Here is an 18,658-nt window from a genome sequence, read left to right as displayed (position 1 = left end):
AAGCCAGATGCTGAAAGGTAAATAGTACCTCCACAGTAAGTTTTAGATGCGTAAGTTCTTACTTATATCTCTAATGTCCGTCTCCAATATTTTATGAATCTGTTTTTGTGTTTTAATTATTTCTGAAGTTTAAAATGACATTTTCCTTTTGTCCAGCTTAGTAAATTAATCACTGCAAGTAAAACATTAACATGCAAATATGACATTGGTAGAATATTACATTTGAAGATGGCCAAATGATTAAAGGTATTTCACAATCAGCCAGCTCTGTACTTTAACCTGAGAGAAATAACCAGGGCTTTGGGAAGAGAGCAATTAAATAATTTCATAATCACTCATGCATTACAGCAATAATACTGGCACACACAAGCATGAAAGCTGGTTTTGCAGTGTCTTCCCAATGCATGCCTTATTCTATACCATTTACATGATGCTCAGTTCCCACACTTCCCAATACATCCCAATTAATCACCATCACCTTTCCTGTCCTTTGAGAGAGATATGTGTGCGCACACACCCACACCATTTCCTTAGTCTATGGGCCATCCATATGAAATATCTGTTGAGTTCACCTAGTCCATGACTTTGGGCTCCATCGGTTGTAACAGTCTTTCTGGGCAAGATGGATGGTGCGAAGTCTGTGCAGTCAGCAGAGCAGGATTGGGCTTTGGTGTGGTGCAGGGGGCGGGTGACACGGGGCGCAGCAGGAGGATGGTGTGTAGTGCTGGATTGTTGCATGCTGAAGGCAGTTCTGGTTCCATCCCTACCGTGCTTCGCTTGGTTTTATCAAAGTTCATTCTTTGTTAATCTAAGTGATTCTTACTGTAATACCATTGATAATAGCATATAACAGTTATAGTAATGATGACATACAGTGTCAGGGTTATGTAGCAATTGACATCATACAATTTAATTCATTGGCTGTTCTCACTTAAAATCAAATTCCCTTGAGCCACACATCGAACTTCCCCATCCTTCCCCATCACCCACCAAGTGCACCCAGGTCCCTGAGAAAAGCCGATCCCACAAATGGGTTTGCTTTTGCCTGAGGCAGGAGTAACCCAGACTGTCTTCCCTAGAATACTTTTTATGTGCACTACATGGACTTTATGCCCTTCTACAGTATGTAAAAGTTCTGATTGGGCAGGGGCAGCCTGACTGGCAGATTTCTGGTGTTGTCTAACCAGGTGGCTTTTGCTAAATGTGTATGCCAGTGTTTGAACGTTCCACTCCCCATTGCTCTCAGTGTAATTTTCAGCAGTCCATTGTATCATTTGATTTTTCTCAGAGGCTGCTGCATGCTAGGGGTATGTGATATACCTACTCAATGCCATGCTCTTTGGCCCAGGTGTCTATGAGGTTGTTTCGGAAATGAGTCCCATTGTCTGACTCAATTCTTTCTGGGGTACTGTGTCACCATAAGACTTGCTTTTCAAGGCCCAGGATAGTGTTCCAGGCAGTGGCATGGGGCATGGGATGTGTTTCCAGCCATCAATATGAAACAATATGATTGTCTTCAGTGAGACCACCCAAATAAGTAAGATCAAATGAATGCAAGAAGACTTTAAGATGTTAATGTTTGTTGTCACACTAATTTTAAATAGATAATAAATAAAAAGGTTATTCTGCATATGTCTTCTTGTGGTATTGAATTATCTTGTGATGATTTTTTTTTTAATTGATTGAGAAAAGCATTGACTTAGAGTATGTTGACTCAATTCCAACTTTTAATTACATTCTGTTTGTATAAAAATTCCTCCTGTAGTGTCGGTTGAATAAGTTGCCTGGCACTTACTGTTTTAAGCATTTTAAGTATTCTCTCTTTAAAGGTTGCTGTAATTCAGAAATGTTTGAAATTTTTCTTATTTGTGTTTGGTTGGGAACCCTGTGCTTTGAAGTTATTGAACAGATTGTAATCTTTGTTGTAACTAAAATTGCCACTCTTAAGAGACCGTATTTTTATAATAATGTTTTATGATCTAATGGTCCGACTTTACATAGAATACCAATTTTTATGAGGTATGGTATCACTCAAGTTCCTGAAAATTAAGCTATCATTAGATGAAACTAAAAGATACACTTTTATTATTACACTTCAACCCCTGTCATAAAGAACAAGACTAGCTCCTCATTAGAGAGATTCTTGTGATTCCTGTTCTAACAGAAATTTGTAACGAAGAGCCTGAAGTAGGCAAGTCACAAAAGTAGTACCAGTTCACATGAAACGGAAAATAAAAACGATGTTCAGGGGAAACTGAGGCAAGAAATTAGACTTCAGACTGAACAGAATGCTGAGTAGCACTGCTGTGGGACAGACATAGTGTGTTTCTGGCCAAAAAAGATTTCCTTCTGTTTGCAGTACTATATTTATAATATAAAGTCAGGCAAGGCAGGGCAGGGGACCATGATCTCCTTCATGAAAAATTACATATTCTGGATTGTGTTTGGGTATAGGCAGGCTGCAGCATACAAAGGGTAAGCAAGTGATGAGCAAGATACTGGTATTGCAGTAGTGTTATGGCTTGAAATGAGCAAAATAATAATCGGTGCCAAAATTATTAGCCACCCTTGTTTCTGCTATGTTGTGATACCACACTTCTATCAACCTGTGCACGTCGCAGTCCCAGTGGGCCTGGCATCACTCTGCGTCTGATCCCATTATTATCTGCTTACACCTTTTCCCCATGTGGCATTTGAGAGAGCATTTGTGGTATCATCTTTAAACCTTGTCCATTCTAGCAGACAACCAATGTATAGCATAATTTTAAGTGCTTTAGGACTGGCTGCTCATATGATATAGTTGGCAACATAAGGGAAATTTATGCGCATTACTAATTGGATTTAGGAGTGAATATAATTGAACTCTGATGTATGCAAACTGATGAAATGTTTACATGCAGCTATGTTAAAAAAAACCCAACAAAACAGTTGTGGTGGTAATTGCTTTCCACTTTGCTTAACTTTAAACATATGAAGTCTGCATTGCTGTTAGTTTGTTTTTAAACATCCTTGCCAGATACTATGAAACCTGTGGTTTGGGGGTGGTGCTATGTTTTTGATCAGGGTAGTTGTTTTCTGAGTAAGTATTGTGTGGTTCAAGATAATAAATGGGGGATTTTTATCCCCCCCGCCCCGCATTGCTGTATTTTTGTTTTGGACATTGGCATTGATTTTGACAGATGCTCAAATACCAAACCAGGAACGGATTTACTAATAGATACTTAGTTATAAAGGGCAATGCGTTAGACTTACTGGATGCACCAAAAGAAGCTAGTGAGTGAAACTAGTATTAGCTTACTAAGGGCAAGTTTGGTCATTCAGAATTATTGTAAGGTTTTAAAATGCCACAGGCTAAATATTAGGGACCACAGCTGGGCAGTGTTGGCATAAAGAAGGGAGTGGTGCTGTAAATGGGCTGTCACCAATGTATTTGGGAGTGAAAGGCTCCAGCTGCAACATCTCAAACTAATCATAACCACTACCTTAGAATAGCTGGATTTCCACTTAAAAGAGTTATAAAACAGTTAAAAGCTGTCAGTAGACCTTAATTGCTTGCAAAGTCCCTTATAATCTCAATAAAAGCTGGTTTAAGCAAGATGCTATATTAAATAAGAGACCCATAAGTGTTAAATGACTGACAGTTTTTGATTTGGGTCTTGTGTAAATTGTACTTCAGAAAGTAACTTGTATTAATGACTGCACTCTTAGTGCTATGAGCTGTTGTTGCTTCAGAACACTATAGATGAGTTAAGAATTGATAGTAACAGGTTGGATAGAGGTGTTGTTTAAGGTGGGAAAGTAAGGAATTCAGCCAAACCAGCATCTATTTTCTGAAAAGATTTAACTCTGTTAAGGAGTGGGGTGAGAGGCACCTTTATTGATGGAATCAATGATACGATGCACACAGAAGTTTGAATTTTCTGTTGCTGGAGAGTATGTTATATATATGTGATATAAAGTTTCAGCCATAGACTGTAGAAATATTATTCATTATTGCTTTCCCATGGTGGAGAGTTTACTGCAGAGTGCTTGAGGAGGGGAGGGGATTTTGAGGGCTATTCTGGAATATAGTCTTGGGAGGAATGTTATGAAAAGACCAGTTGGTTTGTAGATTGTTTGGGAAATAGGGGTTAAAGTGACTTGAAGAGCCTTGTATAAAGCACCTATCTGTACTGATAGGTAGTCTATCTGTACTGAGAATTAGATGTCTCAGATTATTATCCAGTGTAGCCAACAAGCTGAGTAGAAGGCTTCTTAAAGTCAGTATCTGTCCAAACAAGGTGTGTTACACTGCTGTTCCTGTTCCCAGAGCTGTGGGGGGCAGAGGTGGGCTTCGTGTGTGTCTCACAATCCTTTCTTGAGGGCACATGCCCACAAACTTGCAGAAGAGCTGGTTAGCCAAGACCCTACCATGCTGTGTTTGGGGTGGAGATGAGCGCTGTCTCTTCCCCAAAAGGTTCAGACCTGCATTTCCCACTCCAAGGAGCAGGCTGCAAAGGTAGAGGCTGTTGGGCAGGTCCCTTTCTTCAGTAGATGTATGCCTTTGTGCGGAGAGAGTTAGAGTTTTCCTGTACTTTATACTGATTGCTTACAGGATAAAATGCATGAACAGAAATCATTGATGAACTCAGAGTGGGGAATAAAGTCTGTTTGTCCAGTATCCTATACCCCAGTGAAACCCAGCTGGCTAAAATCTAGCACGTTTCATTTTTGCTCTCCCTTTCCAGGGTATCCAGGGTATCACTATTTTTGTGATTTTATTTTGTTTAGGGTTTTTTTGTTTGTTTGTTGGTTTGTTTCTTTTTTTAAGTCAGTTGTCAGTATATGAACAGGTTCAGCAAAACGTGGTCCCTCTCTGTTCCCGCCCTATCCTGCAATGCTCCAGGTATACTGTCTGGAAATGTAGATTGGAATATCCTCAGGCAAAAGGAGTTGCCTGTGTTACCTGGGCAAGAACCACGCCATTCACGCAGTCTCTGAAATACAGTGGTCAGACTCTTGCTTTCTGCTTTGAACATAGCTAGGGTTTCTGCTCTCCTCTGGTTCTTCCAGAGCCCTGCTCTTCTGATGTTTAGAAACACTCTGACTTTTAACTTGGATTTATACGTGGGCAGCATGTATTTTCTCCTAACACTCATTTAGTTTTGCTTTACTTAGCCTTGATGTGTCATGGGGCTTTTAGTCTTATCCCTGTATAATAGGCTCCTATTGCTCTCATCATCCTCGCATCTGTTCTAGTAAAAAATTCATGTTGTTAAATATGGCTGACCAGAATTGTACCTTGTATTCAGCTGAGGTTATGCTAGTGGCTTGTATGATGACATTAATTCTTCCTGATCTTGACTGGAAATATCCCCTCATGATACAACGTAGGTCTGTTTGTCTGTCTGGTTTTTTTTTTTTTTTTTAATTTTCCCCTGCTAGATCACATTGTTGACTCACAGTTATCCTGTGATCAAGTCCGACTGATCTTTCCCCTCAGTATCTTCTGAAATGATCCCTGGTTTCCCACATCCTGTGTGAGTATGCTAATCACAAGCTTACCATCTAATGGTATGGGTGACCTCCTGCTATAGCGATTTAAAAAAAGTCAGGGAGGGGGGAATTACAGCGGTTTCCACTCCGTCTTGTGATAAGCCTGAGCCTGATGGTTAACATTTTCTGTGTCTGAGAAAGTCTGCTGAATTAAGACCTAGGATGACAGAGAAATAACCTCGTATATTGATGAGGTTCTGGTATAAAATCATGTGGAGTTGCTTGGCTGTGTCATCATGGCTGGAGTATTATTTTGTATGACTGATGGCAGAACTTGAAGTCCATGAAGCACTTGTAAAATAAGAAAGGAGGTGTCTGTCGTGATTACAAACCCAAGCATTATATAGCAGCTGAGAATGGGTTTTCAGAATTACAACTCTGCATTTAAGTTTCTAATGTCTGCCTAAGCTTCTCTAGTGGGCTGTAAGTAATTTTTCACGTATTGCCCTTAAATTATCTCTGCCTTTGTTCTATGTTTGTAATACGGGAGAATGTTTTACCTCCTACTCATGTGTTTTGTATACTTATGTTGCAAGACTGTTAGGGAAGGAACTTCTTCACTGTCTTTGCGTACTGTGTGGAATGAGACCCCCCTCTTGGTTCAAGGCTGTGGACCCTGTCACAATTTTAATGATGGTATTTAAAACATTTTTTTCTTTTAAAAACATTCAGTTAACAATAAAAGTAAAATAGTTCATCCCGTTCCTCCCCATACTTTACAAGTGCAACTTGTTAAGAACAAGATTGTCTTGTGACGGGTGCTGTGAATATTATGTATAAGCTTACTTAACTTCTAATCATATAGTGGATTTGAGGTATATTTTGGTAATCATCTTTGACAGTGAATACACTGCTAGTCTCCTTACTGAAACACATGTGTTCTTACTCCATTATTTTGATTTGTTGCCTGATTTTGTTGGGGTTGTTTTGTACACTGATTTTGTGTAAATGGTGAACTGAATTGGAAAATGATGCTGAAGAAATGAGTGTTTGGCTTGTCACAGTCTTTTGTCTTCCTTTTAATATGAAATAAATAGTCTGATTTTTCTTTTTAATGAAAGAAGGGGAAATAATTGTCTTGTGTATATTTCATACATTTTCATGTTGAAATAGAAATTTTTCCCTGGGTTTGTCATTTCCTCTTCAATAGTAATTCCATAATGGCTATTTCTATACTGTCTTCGTACATAGCCTGTTGGGAAAGCAACATCAGTATATGAAATTTAAGATTTTGATAAAATGAGGCGATGTTTGAGTATGAGGCACGAGTACTTGAAAGCATATTTGAAGAAGCACCCAAGTACAATAATTGTATCAGGGTGATGTAAAGACTTAAGTGGTTTCTCATGCAGATTTCAGCGCCAGGGTTGCTGCTGTTACTCATTAATTATTTAAAATTCCAACTGCAACAACTCACAGCCTAGTGACTGTAACCTGCTGAGCCTCTGACCTAAACAACTAAAGCCCCAAATACCTGGACTAAAATTCTGTTTGAAAAGGAGATAGATTTATTTATTTCTCAGATATACAATTATCCTCAGCAAAAAATATTTTTACTCTCTGTGTTCAGAAGGGAAAGCAGCCCATTATGTCATTGCCAGAGAAAATCCCAAACTGGTATCATAGTTTGTGTTTCCAGGTAAGCATTCATGAGCACAGAAAAATTGCTTCTCTACAGCTTTGTAAATCACTTTGTTCCTAGATTTATTTATTGATTTAGGAGCAGAGGAATTTACAAATCCTTACTTAAGCTTCATGAGATCTCACTTGCAACTTGCATAGGAAACCATTTCAAGCTGGAGAACTATCTTTATTTGTGTTTGTGCTAGTGGATAATGGTAACCTGTTAGGGGCTGTCACATGAACCTTGTTATGTGTTTTAAGCATACTCAGACATGAAAATATTGAGGACTAAGTCTCCATCAAATTACTTAAAAAAATAATTTAAGAGCATAATCTCATGCACAAACCCTCAGAAAATGAAGCTAGTAAAAGAAAAGGCAAAAAAATGAGAAGTGTAATGCACAAAAAGTGAGAAATATAAGCATATGGTTAAAGATGCATTTTTTTTTCATGTCAGAAGAGAAAGATTGGGTTTTGTGCTTCTTTGGTGGTGTGTTTATGGGAAGGGAGGGACATGACTTTACAGTAGTAGATTAAGCCAAGAGGGAGTCAACTTGGGAGTATGGTGAAAGTTGGACCCTTCCATAATAGCACTATTTATGCCAAATGTAACAGAGGAGCATTTACAGGAAACCCATCTCTTGGTTGATATGTTTACAGTATAGATAGATGATGTATGAAGTCAGACAGAGGGAGAGAAATGTCAGGCAGGTAGAGAGGTGCTTTTTTTATTTTTTTTTATTTTTTTTTTTAGTTATTTAATTGAGAAGGGTATAGTTAGTGGTTCAGTGTTTTCTTACAGCAAAGTTAGCCGTGTCTGGAGAGAGTGAATCATCTTCTTGTCCCATCTGTCAGTCTGTTGCATATGAGAAGATAAGAGCCAGCATACAGTGCCTTTGATTCATGTGCATTTAGAGCTGCAGGTGTGCATTTTGTCATAAGTTTCTACAGTGTCTTAATGAAATGCTGATCATCAAAGTGGCTGTGTTCACTGGGAAGCTTAGGTGACCTACCTCACTTTAAAAGGGAGAACATACCATTCACCATTTGGAGAGGACTTGTTTTTCTAAGCAGAGAACGGGGAAAAAAATGTGAGTCTTCAAATGTATCTTGTTTTTATTGTCATGGTATTTTTTCATTTTTATATGAAAACAGATGTTAGGTCTTATCTGATTTCAGAGTACCTTAATCTCAAAAACTGAAAGTCTCCAAGTAACAAATAATGATACTTGTCTGTACGGTTTCTTGATTGCTCCATGCTTTTTCCCCCTCAGGTACTGATAAGTTTATTACTTTGGCCTGACATTTTCTATCATTTGAATTTTAATTTCTTTCTGTTTTCTTTTTCCTGGTTAATACTGCACTTATGTTACATGTTCTTATGTGCTTGTTTATCTTTTTTTAAACGTATGTTAGCATTTAGGACAAGTGTGTACCTTTTAGTTGTTGACTCATTGAGGCGAAGAGGTGAAGTCCACAGCTGTAGAGGCATACTCCTAAAGGAAATATGGTAGTTCAGAAGCGATGATAGTGGAAAGTGATGGTCTTAGGAGTCTGCTGCATATTTTTACAATATATAGAATGAGATTGTGATCTGCCTCTGTTCTTTCTCTGTATCTTTGGTTGGTTGATGGTTGGACTTGATGATCCTAAAGGTCTTTTCCAACCTAAATGATTCTATGATTCTTTCTCTGTCCTTTATTTTTTTACCCTCCATTATTTTTTTTCATTAGAGAATTTATTTTGCTGCAGTGTCAAATTATTTTGTCTCTGGAGCACACAGGTGCTGGAAAAAAAAATCACCAATGATTATGTGTCTGATCCTCTTCAGAAGGTTGGGAAAAACTGGTCCTTGCTCCTAGGTTTTGTATGCCACGCAGACCTCAACAGTCCTCCAATATGAAAAAAGAAAAAAAAAAAACCCAACCAAACCTCAAAACCACCAGCCTGTTTTGTTGTATTGTGTATAAAAGACAGTATGTAGCAAATTAAATGAATATGTTGATGTTGGTGACTGAGATAAAAATAGACAAATCAGTCGTAGTTTCATAAGGGGACAACATTTCCTTTTTGGTATAGGTTCAAGGGATGTCTATGTTAGACATATATGTGGTTCTCTCTGTTCCCTACATGGGGAATAGCTGTGAGGCACAAGTACCTCAGAAAAGGCATGGAGGGCGTACAAGGAAATCCACGTTTTGTCAAACCCGTGAGGTGTAGGTACTGTAGTAGAAGTGCAGCAAGCAGAAGGAATGGCATCGTCGGGTGCTTGGACATATTGGGGGCACCTGTACCTTGCCCCAGGTCTTTGGGGTGGTACCTAGCTCCCCCATCAAATGCACTGGTCTCTCTTTTAAAGTGGAGGTGATTAAGGAAATTTCCTTATGACCCTGCAGGTGGATTGACATAGAGTTCACAGGGCTCCACTAATCTTAAGTGTTTTGAAGACAAAAAGTAAGCATGTGGCTAATGCCATTTGATTATAATCATTGACAATTTATGTTTATATAAGGGAGTATAGATGTCAGTATGCGCTAAGTGATGTTAGGTGGGCATTTTTCTTTTCATGAAGGGAAGCAGAAAAGCCCTTTTGAGAAATTTGTTTTAAAATTGTATCTTTTCTTAATGGGCGGGATGAGGCCGATGGTGTTCCAGCAAGGAGAGTGGAGTGGGTTGATGGAAGAAAGAAGAGAAAAGCAAGAGAAACCTAAGCTACAGAAAATAAATATATGTGGTTTACCAATTCCATTATAATTGTTTTTACAGACTTGTCTATAACCAAGTTTGGGCTGTCCTTAGCTGTGCTGAGATGAGATTTCTGAAAATCATGGGCTTTTACAAAAAATAATATGCAGCATCCTTCTTGTTGGCAATAGATAGCGGAAAACTGTAATCAAAGCAGTCAAAAAAGATCTTAAACCTTGGGTCCTGTCTGCTGTGCTTACCCCATGGCAATTTTAGGAAATAGCTTGCAACAGCGTTCTTTCGTAGAATATATGCTATCTCAGTGTTGCAGCCTTTCTCCTGTGTTGTACTGTTTGCAGAAAACTGTAGTGAAAATTATTGAATTTTGGTGTCCTTTGCAATAATCTATGAGGTGTATGTAAACTGTCAAACAACTGTGCTAGCACTGGGGAGTACTTTCTCAGATAAATAGTGTTTCGGAACTTGGCCTATCTCTCAGAGGGGTGGTTTTCTAGGTCTAGGATCCTTGCTAAGGCACATGCAGTTGTCCCTAAACATGAAAGTTGCTGTAGTGTCTGGATAGGTCAGGAAGGGCAGGACATTCATATGTAAGGCACTGTACATGCGTGATTAAATACACCTATCGATACTAAACTCCTGGTGACTTCTCTGATTTAAATATTATGGTCGCCTCTGAAATCTTGATTTTGATCATTTGTGATGGAAATGTGTCTGGAATAATGTATTTTTCTTTCGGGAAGGGTTCCTCAGAGAAATATCATTGTGGAAGTCAAAAGTGAAATAAGGCTTGATCTAGCAAGGATTGCACACTTTCATGGGTAATGAAAAATTAAATCTGCATTAAATAACAATGGATAAAAGGCACTGTATTTTATGAAATAATTTAACACTTGAATTAAGAGGGCAGGATCCCTGGGAAGAAGCTTGCCCATGAGGCAGGTTGCTTTTGTTATGTGGTTGCTCACATCTGTCTCTGAAGCATCTGGCTGTGGCTGCTGATAGAATTAGCTGCAGGTCACTCACCTGTGCCTGCTGGATGTTTTCTCTCTTGGTGTGTTGGCATACTAGGTTACTACGATGATGGAATTCTGAAGAAACAGATGAGGCATGCCCAGTATCTCGATCTGTTTTGAAAGAAGGCTGACGTGAAGGGCTTTCTTCCGAAGATGTGTATCACACTGAGAGCCTAAAAAAACCCACTCAAAGATTTCCATCTAGCTGGCAGCTGGTGCTGGGCAATGTGTCAGCTTGCTTCCCAGGAAGCTACGTAACTTGGACCTGACACTAGAAAAAAAAATAATCTTGTGTATGTCATTTTGCTGGGTAAGTTTGTAATTAAGAGTCTACATTAGAGGGCTACCAAAATTAGGGAGAACTTGCACATTTCTTAGCAGTAATTACATTCTTTATTTTGTCTAATAAGATCTGGATATAGTACTAAAATGTAACATTTACTTGGATAAGAATAGTCATTAATTTAGCAGGAAGTTTTAAGTAAATTCCTCAAATATTTTTATATTCTACGGTTACCCTTCCCATGCGTGAGTAAGGCTAGGAGCACTTGCTAAACATATCTAGCATTGTAGTTCTGCACTATTATCCAACATCAGTCTGTGGTGAATACGTATTCCTAGACAAGGTAATAATTATGTTCTGATACTTGTAAATATGTAAGCACTTGCATACCTTTATTATTATGTGTAGTTCTGTTGAGTCATAGTTAAGTGTGTGGGAAGAGGTAAGATTCAACCCTTATTTTACGTAACTAAATTACTCTTCAAGCATCATATTTAACAATCCATTTGCAGCATCCCGTGATTTACATTTGGTAGTTCATATATTTTAATACAAAGTAAACATTAATGTTGAATAAAGGTGCTCCAAGTGCATTGGCTTATAGCCTCTTATAACTCTTGAATTACAATTGGTGAGCTGTTCACTGTAAACTAGTTCTGGGCTGAAGTTTATAATTTGTATTTAGCATATACAAAAATTACAATGCTCTGTGAGATATTGCAGGGGAAGGACACTCTTTAAAGAGTCTGACAATTACAAGGGGTGAACTTTTCTCAGGCTTCCATGGGTAAGAAAGAAAATGCTGTTTTGCAGTTAAAACAGTGTAACCTGCAGAAGGTAATACCATTGCATTTCTTGGTATATTCAAAAAGTTCAGAGAAGGATTTTTCTGCCTTTCAGTGAAAATTCTAAATCATAATTTAAACTTCTTCATAGGACTCTGTGTGTGTATGGGAAAATGATTAGAACTTCTTTTTAACTACAAATATCCACTTAATTTCAACAGGCAGGCTGGAAAGGGCTAAAAAAAAAATGATATGATGATACATGTTTCTAAAACCCTATTTTTAATCAACTGTTCAGATGAAGAGAAATAAGTTACTTGATCGCAACATACATGTATTTTTATATATTTGTATTTGCTTGGGTTTTATTTTGTGTTTGGCAGACAGCAAGGAGAAATTTCTCTCCTTGGGTAAGGCAGTGGCGTTTCTGTAGTTGTTGCTAGTGGGAATATGGCATCCTATCATGAAGAGGGCAGGAAAGCAGCCTGGTCTAGGCTTCCATGAGGTTACCTGTTAGATTGACTCCGTAATAAGGTAACTTGATGGGAGGAGACACTCTATTTTATTTCCCCAGGCAAAATCCCTGGGCTGTCTTTGGAATTACTTGAAGCAGCCTGGATAGCTGGAGTTATTCCTGTATCAGTCATTGACTGGGAAGTGCCCAGGTCTTGGCAGCAGAGCTGATTCAGCTGGGTACGTGGTTGTGGCGTGAGGCGGCTGGGTGACTCCTCTGGCAGCGTCTGCAGCGGCGGTTCACAGCTTCCTGCTGCAATTCACTCACTTCACCCCAAAGAGTTGTTAGGTAGCTGAAATGTTTTCAACTTTTAGTCCTATTAAATCAATTTGCTCACATGGCCTGTTATTTCCTGAGCCTCTGAGACGGTTTTAATATGCTGAAACCCACAGTCTTGATGGGGAGTTTTATAGGGAGGCTGGTGATGTACTCTGATCGCCACAGACCTGCGTAGTGTCCCCTCTCATTTTGTGAGTCAAGCCCATGTGCAAAATCTTTCATCTCACAGGATTTATGAAACTTGCGGAGTTTCATCCCAAAGGCTTCAGGCAAATGCTGTTGAGGTCATAAACTCAATCTTGTGCTCAGGCCTATTTTGGCAGCTTATTGTTAGATGTGATTCTTGTTGGATTGAAAGAAGGTTACTGCATTTCGACAGCACTTCTGTTTTTGCATTGTTCGGGAGCTTCATCACTGTTCTTTTGGCTATTTATCAGTGCTGAAGCATGTATGGATTCCTCCGCAGAAAAGAATGTTGATCAGTTGACCGACGTTTGTTGATAAGTGCAAGAAGCTGCTGCTTCACTTTACAGAGAGCTGCTTAGTCTGGCAACCTGTATGTTATGAAGGTGACTAAAAAGAAAATACAAATCTTTTTCCAGCTCAGATTTTTTGCATAGTTGACTGCAAGTTCCTGCAAAGATCGTACAATGAGTAATCCCATTGAAGTCAGTGATTCAGCTCATTGCATGAAGGTTGGCATAGGTAGAAACTGTGCAGTGTGGTCTTCTCATGACAGTAAGAACCAAAAGCAGCGTTTCAAGTCAGCACTTCAGGATGTACTCTCATCCTGAAGTGAAAATGACCCATGTGTTCAGTTTTTAATCAAGTGAGGCAGAGTTCTGCTTGAGGCTAAAATGAAGAATAAGGTCTTTCTGTTTCTGTAGATGAATTTAATGTTTACAGGCTTGCATGTATATATGTTTTTGCTTCCTAATCAGGTATCTACAGAACAGTTGGCACTATATGTTTCCTTTCCTAATTCATGTCAGATTTTTTGGAAGCCTTTTTTTTTTCCTAAAGAATTACTTAGTTTTCTCCATTTGACAGGTAGCATGAAGAATTCTGTAACTTTTAGGATATTATTGCTACCTGGATGGTTGCTTTTGTCCCTTTGGCTAAAAAGGAGCTTTACCTCTATGTGAGGATTTTATAGCAGGTACCTGTAGCTAACTTATCTTGAGTTTAAACATCTGTGTTCATTTATGCATGAAAAAGATGAAGTAAAATCTAGTTGTATTAGTGTTAGTTTCCGGATATGAGGTGAGAATAAGAAGGGGTCTATCATGCGACTTTAGACCATATGCTGTCCTTCTGACACGTTCAAAACAATAAAGGAAACAGAAGTGCACATTTATGGGCTTAATCAATGCCATTAGTTTTCAGCTTTTAAGTCTGTAGAGAAACAGAACACTTGGCCCAGTCGTAGGTGTACTCTCAAACCACACTCCTAAACTTTGAATAGAGTTGTGCATTTCCATTTCTCCAAACCTTGTTTTCTTTTTTATTTCCTTCCATGTGTAATTTGTAGTGTCTTTCTGAAGGAATTATGCATATGGGAATCAGGAGTGTGTTGCTTAGCCATTTCATATGCTTCTCTGTTTGCTTGGTTTTCATTTTGTTTGCTTGCTTTGTGCAGACTTCTGAGCAGAAAACTGGCCTTATCATTTTCAGGTATCTATGGTGTGGTAGCATAGAAATTTTTACTGCTTTTCTTTTCACTGCCAGCAAATGATTTTTAAATATTTATCTGGCTAAGTTTCACAGCATAGCTTGTCTGCATCTGGTATCTTTTTCTACGATGGCACTGCAGGACTGGGACTCGGCTATGCTCAGTCTTTTATGGGTACAGGGTGGTTTTTCATGGAGCATTACTCCGGAGACACCAGGGAGACTAAGGGGAGGCAGGAGTACACTGATCGGAGTTCTGGTTTGCAAATGTTATGTTGGCTCCATAATCTGTTTACTTAAATGTATACATATTACAGATCAAGTTTGATAGTTAATCTTTTGATAAATGACGGGAAGAGTAACACTCAGAACATTATGCCTTTATTTTCTGCTGTAGACATTTCTTACAGTTTTGTATTCCACTCTGTTTTCCTTACATGCAAAGTAGGTGATGAGAGGTGAGCTGCTGCTCATAATTTGTAGAGGAAAGGCCCATTTGGGGTAGTTCAGCTCTGAAACCCAATGTATATGAAATTATTTGTATTTTTCCTTGAAAATTTTCATAATCTCACAAGAATGTGAATTGGTTGTGCAGATTTCACAATTTAAAAGGGTAGGGTTTTTCCTTCAATCTTTTATGTAATAGCGCTGTTTAAAAACAAACAAACAACTCTGTTTCCAATTTGCCAATGAACTCTACCTTGAGTACGTTTACTGAGTTTGGATGTTTTTTTAATTTTTCCTTTGTGAGACATTAGAAGTGGATATTTGTGAGGAGTTATTTAATTGGATACACTGATATGTGGCACTTTGATTTTAGAGCGAATGGAATTCAGTGAATAGTCATGTGAGCACTGCAGACCCTCACTAACTTGAAAATCTGTCATCGGAGTGGGGCAGAAATAAATCTGTTAGTCACTCCAAAAGTTGCAGTAGAGATTCAGGACAAGATTGCTTTTGATAAAGTGCACATTTCTGTGATGGAAAAAGTCAGAAGTAATCAAAGTTTCTATCTTTAGAGTCTTTTGGTAAACAAATCAGTGCGTGTAGTTGGGGTTATAACTGTATGTTCTACTGACTGAAACTGGTTAATAGCCTACTGTTTTACTTTACGTGTTTTCTATCATAGCAGAGGTCTGGTTGTACTTTTCTCCCAAGCATTTTCTGAAGATTATGCTTAATGAAATAACTTCGCCCTCTGATAGCGAGAGCATTGTGCCAGGATTTCTGATGTTAAGGTTTTATGGTATATACCTCTGGTTATGGGCAGTGTAACGAAGTGTTACTGTTAACACCAGAAACTGAACTTTATTATTGAAAGTTCAGTTCATAATTCTGAGAGGAAGAAGTCCACTTGAAACTTCTTTTGCATGTAGTTTTTAAGTTTCAGGACTTTAAATGCTATCTCACACCGCATTCAAGTCGGCTGAAGGCAGCAGCTGTGTATAAGGTTTTATACAAACACATGCTTCTACGAGAAGAAATATGTAGCTTAACCACCAGTGTACTCTAAAAGCTGAAATTTGAGTGTTGTGGTTTAACCTACATAAGCTCTGTTAAAGCTGAGATAGAACAGGATGAGCCAGAAAATACAAAGAAAGAGTTAGCATTCCTTTCTTATGTGCTTGTCATGAAAGTGTGGGCTGTAAAGAACATATCCATTCTCACCTTCACAGCAAATTGATAGCCGTTTAGTATGGTGCTTTTTTTTTCAGTAATTGCTGTTTATATAATGGCAAATGTGAATTCAAAAGAACTTACTTGATCTTTTATGGAAGTTTGTAGTTACAGATCATTTGATACATATTACACTGTTTTGGTGTTATAAACGTAGTATTGAAAGACCGGGCCTCTACCTGATTTCTAATCTAGTCCTTGTTTTATCTGCAAATTTCACAATAAACACTTTATTTTTCCTCCTCTGTTTATGTCTTTTGTTATAAGAAGGAAAGCTTTCTGATATTGCTTAGATTTGCAAAGTAGACCAGATAAGCATTTTTTAATTTTATTTTTTTTTTAAGATCTTTCACAGATCTTACCTTGGACTGTAAAAATGCTTATTGTATGAGAACTCTCTCTTTGTTCTGTGTCAGATGACATAGTAATTTGTATTTCACTACAAATGTATTGATTTCAAAAATGCTGTTTTGGTTTTATCTTTTCAGAATTTGAAGTTCGGGTGATCCATCATGGGGAACCATGTAGGAAAACGAGAACATAGTGCTGACAAGTCAACCAAGGTAAGTGTAGAAAATTGAAGAGGCAGGGCCACTTCAGAATATGTGTTTTGAAATACACATTTTTTAGTACACTAGTGTGTTTACCAGATCACTTTCACCATTACTATTTTGTAGTTGTCACTATAAAATCACCACCTTTTTTTAAAGAGGGTCCTATGGGATGTGGCCAAACCAGGATTTTGCTGTGCTGGATTTAATGACAGATGTGATGTTTTCCTGCGTCAGATCTGTAACTGATAAAAAGCTTCTTGGTCATGGTGGAAATGAATGAAATGAGCCTCAGAAGCATGATACTGCAGAAACGCAGAGCTGAATTATGTTCTGCATGTTGACAGCTTTCCATTTGGGCAGTCATTGGCTTTATCCATAAGAAAGAAACTATATAGAAACATGTAAAATAAGAGAATTCTAAAGGAAAAGATTGTCAGTCTGATGAGATACAGCTTTAAAAATCTTGTCCCCAGAAGAAAACATTGAGAACTGTCAAAATGTTCAGTAAAAATTATTTTGTTTTCTGAGCCTCTGCTGACACTGTTGTGTATTTTGCACGTTATGTGGTATTCTGTTTGCCTTGTGATAATATCTTGTTTATTTGTCTTTCTACATTGTACCGGAAGAGAATTCACGCATATCTTAAAAAAATACATCTTTATATATATATATATATATATATATATATATATAAAAAGATGCTGCTTCTTGCTAGCTATTGCTAACTTCCCTCCACACATCCCCACCCAAAAATAACAGTTTGCAGTCTGAGTCCCCACTGTGTAAAGCTATTGCCCTTTGCATTGGACAGATGATGTAAACAGATAGTTCTGTGCTTTATCTGGAGGAATGTGGGTATTTTGCACTGCTGTGGCAGATAAGCAGCTATTCCTAAAAGGTATACAAACTAGAATTCATACAGTTATTATTTCTTTGCCACCTCCTTTAGGAAAAAACATAAGCACACTAGAAGGAATAGGGAGAAAACAGCAGGAAGAGAGGACAACTGGCTATGTGTGTTTTTGTTTTGTGTTTGTGCAGTATTTTGCAAATTGGTTTTGTAGCCCAAAGTTTCAGTTTCAATACAAACAATAGCGTGAGTCCCAAGTTGTGGTCTTGTAGTGACTGGTCTTGTAGACTTCCCCTCTAGAAAACTCCACTGTGCACACCCAGCAAAGTCAAATGCACCAAACAGATTTATTTAGCCAAATATTTTGATCCTTTCTGACCAAGGGTGCGAGATCTCACAGTTGTGATATGGCATGTATACAGAGCTTGATGGGCTGTTGTACACCACATATTCCCTGCTTTGGTCTTCGAGGAATAAAATTGCTTAGAAAAATGCATCATAACTTTTCTCCTGCTGTAGGATCACATGTGTCTGATGCATCTGGGTGGCAGGTGAGTGAGTTGTTGGGCACATGGGGCCTCAAAAAGGAAAAGATTCTTCAAACCCTAGCAGCCTATGCAATAGGTACCAAGTTCTGCAGTGGTGAGCAAGAGTCAGGTGGCTGTGAGTCTTGCACTTAGTGTGTAAGACAGGTCTACAAGGAAATGGATTGCTGCAATTTTTTAAAATTCTTTCTTTTTCCCAATTAGTTCATGGAGAATACTTCATTCTGCAATCAAAATAATATTCATTTACCTAAAATATTTTGAAGGGGTAACTTATTTCTGTAGTAATATCTTCTGTCCCTCATTCATCCTCCTAAAGTGACAGTAAACCAAAAGCACCAAACGCCTTAACTTTAAAATAGGCAATGCTTGATCAAAATCTCCCTTTATGCGCGTAAGACAGTAATAGTGTCACAAGAAATAAGGCCACAGATTTAAAATCAGGAAATATATGGTTAAGGTGCTACTATGTATTCCACGTAACTAGTCAATCTTGATTGAGTTCTTACAGGCAGCATTAAAGTTCTTAATGGCAATAGTAACCATATGTCATGCTCTTTTCTTTCATCTTTTTTTTTCTTCATTTTTTTAAGTTGAAGTAGCGCTTGTTGTTGTTGTTGTTC

At 38.2% G+C, this 18,658-nt stretch overlaps 1 protein-coding gene across 3 annotated transcripts in view; it reads left to right on the top strand.

Moving 5' to 3' along the window:
• Nucleotides 1–18,658, top strand: part of MBP (myelin basic protein) — a 123,257-nt gene that overhangs the window by 12,809 nt on the left and 91,790 nt on the right. For all 3 annotated transcript variants that reach the window (XM_049830481.1, XM_049830482.1, XM_049830483.1), the window contains exon 2: nt 16,575–16,649. In XM_049830481.1, coding sequence (XP_049686438.1) covers nt 16,599–16,649 — 51 coding nt within the window. In that variant the 5' untranslated portion in view covers nt 16,575–16,598. The remainder of the gene's footprint in view (nt 1–16,574; nt 16,650–18,658) is intronic.

The sequence above is a fragment of the Accipiter gentilis genome, chromosome 27 (genome assembly GCF_929443795.1).
Source record: "Accipiter gentilis chromosome 27, bAccGen1.1, whole genome shotgun sequence".
NCBI lineage: Eukaryota > Metazoa > Chordata > Aves > Accipitriformes > Accipitridae > Astur > Astur gentilis.
Note: the sequence above shows the minus strand (reverse complement) of the source record. Positions and strands in the feature narration are given on the sequence as shown.